This window comes from Macrotis lagotis, chromosome 8, assembly GCF_037893015.1.
Source record: "Macrotis lagotis isolate mMagLag1 chromosome 8, bilby.v1.9.chrom.fasta, whole genome shotgun sequence".
Lineage (NCBI taxonomy): Eukaryota > Metazoa > Chordata > Mammalia > Peramelemorphia > Peramelidae > Macrotis > Macrotis lagotis.
In genome coordinates this window covers 40,028,879-40,042,036 of record NC_133665.1, presented here as the reverse complement: position 1 = coordinate 40,042,036, position 13,158 = coordinate 40,028,879, and the positions used below count along the sequence as shown (strand labels likewise).

Genomic DNA, 13,158 nt, shown 5'->3' with positions numbered 1-13,158 from the left:
AGAGGCTGGGTGACCTGCCTATGATTACATAAATTAGTACCTTTTTGAGGCAGGTTTTCCTGACTCCATTATACCATGCCTTTTTGTAAGACTTAGAACAAATTCCAGAGAAGGGTCTAACTTCTAGGTACAAGAAACACTAAAGTAGGTAAGGTCTGTACCCCTTCCTTCACACTTTTTCTCGGAATTTGGTGCTGTCTTGACCAATATCTTTCAGTTCTGGAAGGGAGGAAATTGGGAGTTTCTTATGTAGGTCATATTTATGAAGGTGATTCAAACTGTGCTTATTTTTAAATGGGCTTTGTTATTGGTTTAGCTCTGAATTAAAGCTCACTGGTAGATAAATGATAATTCAATCATTGAAAAAAGCTATTATCATAGTCCTTTAAGTAGGCTTAGAGAGCACACTTTAAGTCTGATCTTACTGCTCCCTAACAAATCACCCTGCTTCATTTCTTCAAAGCCCACAAATGTCTATGAGGAGAATCTGTGTACATGAAAGTAGGTAAGGAATTGGGAGAACAGGGATGAGGAAAGTTCTTGCTTGAAGGAGTTTTGGATACTTTTGATTCAAAAAAGTAGATTCTAAGGTTGATCTCAAAAGAAAACTAGATTACAAAAAAGATGAATGACATACTAATACAATCCAAGGTCAATATTTAACTGTGCCCCTGTTGTTTCCCCAAAGCAAAATGAAAGTTTCTTGACAGCAAGGACTTTTTCTTTTGGCTTTGAATGTTCCTTGTCCATTTTTTAGTAATAGCTTCAAGATGTTTCTTGAATTGGGTTGAAAATATATTCAATAATGAGCATAAGTTCTTTGTAAGATTTTGATGCTGCCCACCATCTAGGCGGGTAGGGGTCACAATTACCAAAACTGGTCTCTGTGACAGAATATTGTCATAGCTTTCTCTTGCTGATGTATTTGTTCACTTTATACTCCTGAAGTATATACTTGTTGTTTCTGCTCTTAGAATACAAGCAGCTTGAGAACAGGGATTGTTTCATACGTTGTATCATATGCTTTGTAGCAAGCACAATGCCTGGCAAATAATAGATGTTTAATTGTTAATTGATTTTACCATAGTTACAGACTTTCCTAACCAAGGGAAAAAACCTTTATAATATTTGTAGCAAAAATAAAATGAAGAGACTTGTAAAAGAAATATTTTAAATATATGTGTCCTACATGTTATACTCATTTTTAAAATTTCCTTTTGGTAAGATTCTTTTCTGAGGAAAATTTTGCCAAATACCCTAACTCTAAGCTTAAAAACACAAAGGTTATAATAGAGAAAGGTTCAATAGAGAAATAAAGAAGAAAAAAAGCCCTCTGAAATATTGAGTTACATTAATGTAGATCATATTCTGGGCAGTAATATTTCTAATTTCAAAAAAAACATAGTTTTAAAAGTAGATTACTTCATTTGGGTATCTTGGCATATTTACAAATTCAGGAAATTGATCAGTCATTTTTGCCCACTCTTTTCTATTTTTGGACAACTTCTGGGGCATTAATAAAAGCTAAGTATGGGGATTATATACTTTGCCTCATAAGGGTTATTAAAATTTAACTTCATAATATATTTCAATGTTCTCTTTGTAATAAAACTACATGTGATTTACCTCAAATTACCTGGCTGACAAAATATTTACAGTCCTCCTAAATTACTCCACTGTCCATTCTTGTGTTATGTATATATGCTCTGTTTGTAGTTCAGTCATTTCAGTCATGTCTGATTCTTTGTGATCCCATTTGGGTGTTTCTTGGTAAATATTCTGGAGTAGTTTGCCATTCCTTCTCAAACTCCTTTTATAGATGAAGAATTGAGGCAAACATGGGTAAGTAATTTACCCAGGGTCGTCACACAGCTGAGGTCACATTTGAACTCAGGAAGACGAATCTTTTTGACGACCCAATATGTTTTCTTTTCTTTTCTTTCTTTCTTTCTTTCTTTCTTTCTTTCTTTCTTTCTTTCTTTCTTTCTTTCTTTCTTTCTTTCTTTCTTTCTTTCTTTCTTTCTTTCCTTCCTTCCTTCCTTCCTTCCTTCCTTCCTTCCTTCATTCCTTCTTTCTTTCTTTCTTTCTTTCTTTCTTTCTTTCTTTCTTTCTTTCTTTCTTTCTTTCTTTCTTTCTTTCTTTCTTTCTTCCTTCCTTTCCAAGGCAATAGGGTTAAGTGACTTGCCCAAGTTCACGCAGCTAAGTAATAATACTGAGGCCAAATTTGAACACAGGTCCTTCTGACTTCAGGGTTGGTGCACTATCCACCTCACTGCCTAGCTGCCCCCCCAATATGTTTTCTAAAAAAGTTATTGAAATTTATAAATGAGGTTGAATTCATTTTTATAAATTTATATATTTATATAATGTATACTTATTTTATATTTATCATTTATAATATATATGTGTCATATATGATATATAATTTATATATTTATAAATGAAGGTGCTTGAAATAAGGTAATAAAATGAGAAAGATAAGAATAATGAGAAAAAATGAAAAGATAAGAAAATGAGAGAGATAAGAATATAGGGGAAGAGAGGGGAGAGGGAGAGAGATAGGATGATGAGGGAGAGAGGAGAGAAAGAAGAGAGAGAGAGAAAGGAGACAACTGAGAGAAACAAGAGAGGGAAAGGAGAAGAGAGGAAAGAGTTTTCTCTTATATTAAGTGATACTAACATTGTCTTGAATCATTTAGCAATCTTTCAAGATACAATTCATGGAATGATGGAATAGCTAGTTTCAAAATTAGAATTAAACCTTTAACTCATATCGTAAAGGACACAGTTTTACTTAAATGATCCTGGCAGCTTGTATTGCAGTTCAGCTAATGTTGATGGTGGTTTTTAAAAATTATTTTTATATTTCTCAAGCAATTAATTAATTTGTTTGCTTATTTATTTTAGCAGGAGTCATCTCTGTACCATTGGCAAGAGGAACGGATAAATGTGTTTGCTGAGGTCCAGGAGCAAGCCTCTTCTGAGGCTCTTTTTTAGCCTCTACAACAGTACTACAAACCTTACCTGCAGCAGCAAAGAGAAGCATGAAAGGAATGGAACACAAGTTTGCTGGCCAGCAATGGAAATGGAGAGAGAAGAAAGGATGTCACAGTCTCACACCAAAACATACACACGCACACACACACCAGCAGGTAAGTTTTCTCCTCAGATCTTGGGGATCATTTTCCAGGACCACTGCACAGATTACCTGAATCTCCTAAAATAAAATGAGAGGTAAAAAAAAAGGAAACCCCTTGTTATAAATCTTGGGATACTTTCCCCCTTTATTCTTAAATGCACTTCCCATTCCAAATGTAATTCTCAACCTGCCCCATCATGTAGCAAACAGGACTGGCTGAATAAATTACATATAATGCATTGTTCTTATTCTGCTGCTTTAAAAGGATGGCAAAATTTATCAGTGGTGGAGGATATTCTTATAATGTCATTCACCAGTCTTTCCACAGGTCTAGCACTTGGTATGGGCCAGAAGTTTCAGACAACTCCGATGACAAATCATATAATACTGTATCCCATTTTGTAATTTGACATAGGTGACTTCATATTTCTACTACTTCTACTACTTCTACTACTACTACTACTACTACTACTACTACTACTACTATTGCTACTACTACTTCTACTTATATGAAGTAGTATTGGAAGATTTATTTACATAATGGTTTACTTTTTAAGTTTTACATAAGGTTTATTTATATAATATGTTAAGGTTTACAATCTCATTTGTTTCCATATCAGTCAGTAGCCTTATCCTTACTTTTACTGATGAGAGATTAAATGACTTGTCCATAGTCACACAACCATCATGTTTTGACTTTGACATCCTTGATTCAACTCTACTAAATTGTTCACAAAACAAAAAACCATCCAAAAGAAAATTGTCCACAATGACGCACTGCTTTTCAAACTTTCACCAGAAGTCAAGAAGTGAAAACAGATAATCCTGCCACCCATTGTAATATGGACGATTTCATCTTTAAGATTTTATAGTAGCATCCAATAGCTTTTAGCAAGATTGTTTCAATTTGATTAGTTGAAAGTAACTAATGAAGTTGTTTTACTCACAGAGCAGTAAGGATATTCCCCTTATTAGAAAAGGGCAAAAGGCATGATAATGCAGATGCCCAGTTCAAGGATGAGTGGGACCAAAAGAGTACATGCAGGTGGTCTGGAGGAAGGTGAGGAGCCAAGAAGTGGATAGAAACATACAAAAAGAGACAAAGAAAGTCAACAACATTGGAAGAAAAAAGAATAAATGCAAAAGAAAGTGATAGGGCTCAGCAAACCAGGTTATTCTGAGATTTTAAGAAAATGTCAGCCAGAAGCAATGACCTTTTCTGACTCTTGTGGAGTGACAAGCAGAAATCCATGACAAGGCAAAACAATCCTCACTAGTTCTGGTACCTTCTTAGACTTAGGTTAATGTCACCTGATTTTTAGTGGTGAAACTTAGTAAGCATTGTATGTCAATATTTTGACTTGTGATCTTGGTTACTGATAAAAACTGCTTTCTTTAGAGCTTGTTTTTTTTTTAATCTGAAGTCCATGGATAGATTTCAATAAGTTTGGGAACTTGTGAAAAAAAAATTATATCTTTATTTTCATTAAACTCTAACTAAAACTGAGCATTTCTTTCCATTATGAATTTTTTAAAAAAAACTCAGTATTTTGAGAAGCAGTTTATAGGTTTTACCAGTCTACCAAAAAGGGTGTGATAGACACATAAAGAACCCTTGCCTTAGAGAAATGAAGCTATCACCTGAAGAACTAAGGGGGGATAGGATAATTTAAGCACAGGTTATCATCCTTGAAGGAAATAATCAAATTGGGCCTTCTGTCAGAAGTATCCAAAGCTTTGTTGTAGCAGTGGTCCCCTGTCTGTGAATTTAATTTGGTGTACATTTCCAAAAGTTGAAACCACTGTCTAATCCAGAGAAATCTGGAAGATGTATCAGAAAACATAAACTTTATAAAGAAGGGGACTATGTATTCTCTGTCTTCCTTATGGCAATGCAGTACTATGCCAGTCATGAGTCATTGACAAGGATAACAGAATTCCCAGACATCTGTGCTCAGTTGGCAAAACTGACCCTTTTGGCATTTGTGTAATTTGTAGTCCTGAGATAAAATACCTTTTTGAGTATTTTTTTTTTGGAGTTTGAATCTGTGATTAGTCCCCTAACCAATGCAAATTGGGCAACTTTACCTATGATTGACTTCTCCATTAAGGCACATCAGAAATTTATCTGTGACTACAGTCTTCTGGTCTCATGAAGCACCTGAGACAATAAGTGATTTTCTCAGGGTTCACAAAGTCTGTAAGTTTCAGAAACAGGATTGAATTCAAGTCTTCTTGGTTCCAAGGCTAGTCTTCTATCCACTATACCAACTGTCTTTCTTTTTATTTTAGTTTTTTTTTAGTTTTTGCAAGGCAATGGGGTTAAGTGGCTTGCCCAAGGCCACACAGCTAGGTAATTATTAAGTGTCTGAGGTCGGATTTGAACTCAGGGACTCCTGACTCCAAGGCCAGTGCTCTATCCACTACGCCACCTAGCCACCCCCACCAACTGTCTTTCAATGTACCTTTAAAAGTAGTAAAAGCTAGGAATAGGACACCAAAGGTCTATCAGTAGAATGGAATTTTACATTTAAAATTCATCTTCCTTTTATGTTGCTAACCATGGGCAGACAAAAGGCTGCAGGAGATTCTGATGCTGTGCCAAGAGACTTAGTACTCTGTGATGGTGAAGGATGAGAGAATTTAGGGAATAATGATTACATGGCTAGCTCACACAATGAGGTCATTTTTTCATGAACAGCTGGGCCAGCTGGAAAACCACCTAAAGCCTATTACTGGAGGAAGGCGTGCAGTAGAAAAACCAAGGCTGCAAAAGTTTCAGAGTTAAATGCAGACACTTGTGCTCAATTAGCTTCATCTGCATTCCAAATTAACCAAAGGTATACAAGCAATGGCAACCCCAGAGAAGCACTAGCACGGCAACACAGGGCTCATCTTCTATTTGGAGTTCCTTTCAAAAATGTGCATTGTTTGGCTAGAGAGCTGTTGCTGCCATGCATGGATAATAAGGTAGCTTATGGAGAAAAGCACACTTTGCATGGAAAATAACCATCAGGGTTAAGCCTATAAACAGCTTTCTGAAGCATGTGAAGGGGATCCAGAAGGCTCTTTTTTTTTTTAATGGAAGAGAATTTGGTGAATAGATACTAGAAAAGTATTCTCAATAGTAGTACATTCATAAAAGCTCAAAAAGTGTCCTTATATGCTCTTAAATATTCAAGACCCTGCTCCCACCCAAATCATATGAATTCTGTTGAATAGTGATGGCACAGGAAAATTACCTTTTCTGTAAAAATTCTGGGTTAAAGGATACAGTCATGGTATATTTAGTGTGAAAACAACATTTTCACTTGAGAAACTTCCCTTGCCTTAGGGGCAAATTTCATTTAGTTTTATATTAATATGTCATAAACTAGGAGTTTTGAGATGTCACCAAACAGAAAGAGAAAATTATCTTTTTTTCATGGAAATATGACTGACATTTTTCCATTTCCAAATGTCCCTTCCATACCTCCATGAGAAATGACTCTTTTGTAAGGCTCTATAACTTTCATGTCAATCCTTTGCTCCTGCTCCCCAATCACGACTGTCCTCCACAATCGATTATCCTCCCGCTCCTCTTCAGCAGTGTATTCTGGGATGGACTCTGCCTCCTGTCCAGAATCTTGGAGGGTTGCTGGGTCCTCTGGGAGAAAAAAAAAAAAGCACAAGCAGACAAACCTTCAGAACAGAGGTTAGGGATTGATAGTAAAATTTTATGAGACAGCTGAAAGGCAGATTTTAAGCTCATCGATGGCCTAAATTTTATATTTCTTCTATATTTTTGTGCATAGACAGTATGATATAATAGAAAGAATCTTGAACCTGCAGTCAAAAGAGTTAGTTCAAATCTTGCCTCTGGTGTTAACCAGTGTGACCTTGAGCAAGTCCCACATTGAATGGGACTCAGGTTCTCCATCTATAAAAATAGGTGTGGAACAAGTTAACCTCTGTGTTCTCTTTCAATCTGATCTCAATGATCCTATGAACTGAACCACCACCCCTACCACCATGTTTAATAAAATAGCAGGTGTTTCATAATATTTGACTGAGTTACTGAAAAATCAAAATCATTACCCACAACCCAAAATTATCTAGTAGAGGAGCCTTATCTTAGTAGTGACCCACCAAGATCCAGGACCATACCAAATCAATAATAGTCACAAGGGACGGAGACAATATTAGCTCCATGCTGTGGTGTAGGGTGTAACAAAACTGAAAAGGTAAGAGGGAGACAGATTATGAGGGACTTGGAAAACCCAAACAGAGAATTTTGTATTTATTTATTTGTATTTGCAATAGGGAGCCACTAGAGTTAATAAATGGGGGTGAGGATTAGGGTGACATGATTGGACCTATGCTTAAGGAAAATCATTTTAGTGGCATCCTTTTTTACCTCTGCTGCATGTGATGTTTTGGAACACCTCTTTCTCGACACTATTTGTTTTGGCATTTTAGAAACTATTCTGGGTTCTCCTTATTTTGTCTCTTTTCTGGATTTTTCTCCTCTTATTCTTAACTATGGTTGTGCTCAAATTATTGTCCTTTGTCCTCTTATCTCTCCTAATACTTTCTTCCTTAGTCATCCTACTTCCTGGATTTAATTATCACTTTTGTAAATGATTCCCAAATTTATGACCCCACTGATGGGATATCAAATGGTGGATACAGGACTGGCTTTGGAATCTGAAAATCTCAGTTCAAGTTCTGTTACTTGCACAAAGTAGGTCTATAACTATGACCATGACTGAGTCACTTCAATGCTTAGTACCCCAGGCAAACACTCTAACATTATGAATTATAAAAGACAATTGGATTGCTAATCTGCATGGGTGGATGGAATTACCACATAAAATCACAAATCTGTACATGTACATAACATCCCCAACTCCATTCTTTCCCAAGGACTCTAGTACTGTATATCCAATTGCATGCCAGAATTGACAACCTTAATGATCTTGATGTGAAAGAGAATCAACAATACCCTTAAGGAGGAAGGTTTGCAGAAGCAGATTCCCAAGCATCAATATTCAAAATTCTGTTTTGAGTTCTAAAGGCAGTTGAAGAGTAGACAGAATTCTGGACTTGAATAAAGAAGATCTATATTCAAAGCCAATCTCAGACATTTGCTTGCTATGTGACTCAAGAAGTCTTTTAACCTCTGTCTGCCCAAGTTTCTTCATCTGTAAAATGTACTACTACTACTACTAATAATAATAACAACAACAACAACAACAACCTGCTTTGGTTGTTTTGAGAATCAGTACATTAATAATTGAATAGCATTTTAAAAAACTTCAAAGGCATATAAATGTTATTAACTTGCAAGTGCTGAATCCGTTAAATTCTACCTACAGAGAATGTCACAACAATCTATCCCCAATTGTAATAGTAGTATTTAAATTCATTTAAAGTTTTAAGATTTGCAAAGCAATTTGCACAATTCTTTTTTATTTAATTCAACAATCTTGTGAGTAGGCTCCATTATTTTCTCCATTTTTACAAAGGAGGATATGGAGACCCAGGGAGAATCAATTAATTTGCCTAAGGAGTCAGAGAATCTGAGGATTTGAGCACGTCTACTTGGGTTCAAGTTTGGCATGCTAACCACTCCATTCCCCAACCTCTGGGGTTTTCATCAGAGGATCTACAATTTCTCCACATTAAGTTCAAGCCCCATGCCCATTCTTCTGCTTCCCAAATTTTTATCAGTGCTCTTCTCATCAGTCTCGCTCTTTCATCACCTCCCTCAACTCAATTCATCAAATCCTAACATATTTTATTAGCATAAGTTTACATGTTCTACTCCAAACTATTCTCAGCTCACTCCTCAATTATTCTAAAACTTTCCAACCAAAGATTTAATTCCACCTTCTCAATCTAATCAAACCCTTACTTTCCTCTGAGAAAACCATTTTCTTTGGAATCCTTCCTCTCTACCATCCCTCCTTCTCTCACCACATGTGGAGCTTATCCTTCTTGCCCTTTCCAGCTCACAGAACCAAGAGGCAGGGAAGGTCTAGTCTCCTCTTTTACCTTTCACTGTTTACAATCTCTAAATCTTCATCTCTGAGAAAACTTCATCACCCATTTTCTCTACTCCTACTCTTAGTGTGTGAGCCCAGAGATGGAAGTCTTGAAACTGAACTGATTTTACCTAGGATAAATTTTTGTTACATATTTCCAATTGGGCCTCCATTATTCCTTGACAAACCTTCTATTTGACCTACATCAGTTCCCTTTTTGCCTTCCCATTACCCCTATATCAAACCCATAATTTTTTCTTCTTCTCATTGTTGTAAAGATAAAATGAAATAATATTTGGAAAGCCCTTTGCAACGTTTAAAGTGATACATAAGGGCTCGTTATTATTATTGTCATTATTAGTCTCAACTACTTTCCCCTACCCTCATTGCACATGATTTAACCTCTTATTTGCTAAGAGGATTGCATTTCTTGAACTCTGTCCTTTTATTCTTCAAAATTCTTCATCATGAAGACCCACTCACTCCTTCCCTCTGATCATAGCATAGGCAATGCTTCTATGAGTCATTAAAGTTAACACCCCAGCCTGTGCCTTTGATCTTTTTTTTTTTGGCAAGGTAGTTGGGTTAAGTGACACAAAATCACACAGCTAGGTAATTATTGTCTGAGGTCACATTTGAACCCAGGTCCTCCTGACCCCAGGGTCTATGCTCTATCCACTGTGCCACCTAGTTGCCCTGCCTTTGTTCTTATTCTTTCTTACCGGTATAATCCAATGGAAAGAGCCCTGGATTTAGTTTTTGTTGTTGTTATTTAGTCATTTCAGGTATGTCTGACTCTTTGTGACTCCATTGTGCCTATCTGGACAAAGATCCTGGAGTGATTTGATATTTCCTTTTTCAGCTCATTTTACAGATGAGAAAATTGAGACAAACATAGTTAAGTGACTTGCTTAGGGTCATACAGTATTTGTCTTCCTGATTCCAAGTCAATCTTACCTATCTGGACTCAAAACTCAGCTCTCTTGCTTTCCATTTGTGTGACCTAGGAGACATCATCTCCCTCTCAATCCCTCAGTTTCCTCACAGGAAAATGAAGAGATTAGCTAAATGACTTTTAAAACTATGCTAGGCCTTTTCACTTTTTATTCTATGACTTTTTCCCCTCAGTTATTTTTTCTCTCTCATGAATGAATCTTCAATCTCTTCTTCACTGCCTCTTTCTCATTTTCCTACAAGTTCTCTCAGTACTATCTAATCTTTTTAAAAGAAAATTCTTCCTCTAATTCTTTTCTCCCAACTAGCTACTACCTCATCTCTCTCTTCCTCACTAAACTTTTACAAGCTATCTATATATATGAACTTAAATTTTTCTCACCACCCACTCTATTCCCAGACCCATTTGAGCCACTCTACTGAAAAGTTTACCTGGGACTAAACCCAAAAGCAGTTTTCCAGTTTTCTCCCCTTTTGACTGTTTTATAGTCTCATCAACTATTGACCACTCACTCCTCCTATGGGATACTCTGGTTCTAGCTTATCTTTCCAGGCTAGTTTCATATAATCTATCTTTAGTTCCTTTAAATTCCAGTCAAACTAGGGGGGGTGGTTAGGTGGTGCAGTGGATAGAGCACTGGCCCTGGAGTCAGGAGTACCTGAGTTCAAATCCAGCCTCAGACACTTAATAATTACCTAGCTGTGTGGCCTTGGGCAAGCCACTTAACCCCATTGCCTGGCAAAAACATAAAAAAACAAAAAACCAAACTAGCCTGGTTTGCTATACTTGGTTTACATTCCATTTCCCTCCTCTGAGCTTTTGAACAAGCACTGCTTTTCCTGGAATATTCTTTTTGATTTCTCCCTCATGCAAACCTAGCTCATTTCATATTTCAGATTAGCTTCAGATATATAAATCACACTTTCTGGATTTCTTATAGAAAGAAATGATTATTTCTTTTCTATATTAATAGCCAGTTATTGAATTAGGACTAAGATTTTTTTGCTTCCTTTTCCTCACATAGAAATCAACCTCTGTAGGGTACTCAGACAGGTTTTGAAGTTAAGGGTTGATAATAAGATGAAATGAAATGAAATATTGGGCAAGATACACCCAACTGGGAAAGTTTAGATCTGAAATTTTAGTTAAGTTGAATTGGTCAATTCTCCCCTATGTTTTAATCATACAAATTTGGGTAGAGATGGATTCTCTTTTGCCTAAATTATCCTAGATGGGGATAGTATGTAGTCAAGTCTCTTTGTCCAAGACTGAGTGACATTCCTCCAGACTCTTATTAGAATAATATTCTATATTATCACAATAATATTCATTCTGTCATTATTTGTTAACCCAACAGAGTTGGGTTATACCTTACAAATACCTACTCTTCCAAGGGCATATAAGTATTGAGTCTGTTGCATTTCTTTTATTAAGTCCTTGCTAATATAACTAATACAATGATTAATTACCCAGAAAGCATGTCTCTCAAATTTTTATGTCACAATTCTTTTCTATCAGCATTTTCTCTGCTTTTAGATAATCCTTCCTCTAATTTATTCTCCATGTCCCATCTCCAATAGTCTTTTGGTCAATCATGGTTCTTCCCTCTCTCAAGTTCCATATCCAATCATGTACTAAGTAATACTGTTTCTATTTATACAAATCTTCTGCAAAGACACAGGGAGATGGGAAATATTGACCTTTCTTTTCACTTATATGGCTTCTGGTTCAGGTCTCTATCCCTTCACACTTTAATTAATTTAATTGCCTATGAATTAGGCTTGCATTTTTCCATTTTCTTCCCTTCCTAGTTCATCATCCACACAACTGCCAAAAAAGTTATCTTAATGCAAAGATCTATCTGCTATATCACCCTGTTATCAAAAATCTTCATTGACTCAATCTTGCTTATATAAATTATTATTTTTATTTTTAAGTTAAATTTTATTTTATTTTCAGGTCCAAGTACCTTCCCTCTCATTTTCCATCCCCAAACACACCCTTTTGAGAAAACCAGAAAAACAAAGCCCATTACAAATTTGTAATGAAAACTTGTAAGAAAAACAAATTCTTGAGGTGGCTAGGTGGTGCAGTGGATAGAGCACTGACCCTGGAGTAAGGAGTACCTGAGTTCAAATCTGACCTCAGACACATAATAATTACTTAGCTGTGTAGCCTTGGGCAAGCTACTCAACCTCATTGCCTTGCAAAAACTTTAAAGAAAAAAAAAGAAAAACAAAAACAAATTCTCACATTGGTCATATCCCCCCCCCCCCCCCCCCCCCCCCCGGGAAAAAAAAAACAAACTAAACCAAAACCAAAAACATAAACTTCAGTCCATCACCACCACATAACTGGAGGTCACTATTGTTTTTAGAATAAACCAATCTCCTTAGTCAAACACTTAAGGCCCTATACAACTTGTTTCCAATTTAGCTTTCCAGTCTCATGACATCCTGTTGCCTTTCATGAACTCTTATGGTCTAGACAAACTCAACCACTAGATTTTCCTAAACTTGATGTTCTATTTCCTAAATCTATTTTCATACCTTTCTGGTATCCAGTACCTATTCATCTGTTCTTTCCAGATCCCCTTTCTTCCTTTCAACTGTTAGTCCTACAAAATTGGAGTTCTTCATGTGCTTCTGTTTTTGTTAGACATTTTTCATTGTCTGACTCTTTCTGATCCCATTTGGGGTTTACTTAGCAAAGACATTGGAGTGATTTGTTATTTCTTTCTCCAGCTTATTTTACTTATGAGGAAACTGAGGCAAACTGAGTTAAGTGACTTGCCCAGTCACACAATTAACAAGTATCTGAGGTCAGATATGAACTGAGGAAGGCTCTTCCTGACTCCAAATCTGGGACTCTATCTGCTGTGTCACTTAGTCGCCCCCCCCATCTTTCATTTCCATGCCTTCATCCATGTTCTTGTCCCATACCTGTAATGGGTTTCCTACAAATCCATCTGCTAATGATTCTCTCTTTCAAGGCCCTACTTAGATGCCATTTCCTCTAAGAAGTCTTCCCCAACCCTG

General features: G+C 36.4%; 1 protein-coding gene across 8 annotated transcripts in view; it reads right to left on the bottom strand.

The window, feature by feature from the left end:
• Positions 1–13,158, bottom strand: part of PRUNE2 (prune homolog 2 with BCH domain) — a 320,816-nt gene that overhangs the window by 26,320 nt on the left and 281,338 nt on the right. For 7 of the 8 annotated variants that reach the window (XM_074196709.1, XM_074196711.1, XM_074196710.1 and 4 more), the window contains exon 12: positions 6,612–6,785. In XM_074196709.1, the coding sequence (XP_074052810.1) occupies positions 6,612–6,785 (174 nt within the window). Of the gene's footprint in view, positions 1–1,924; positions 3,218–6,611; positions 6,786–13,158 lie in introns of those variants that run through there. The other variant, XM_074196716.1, reaches the window with a different exon arrangement.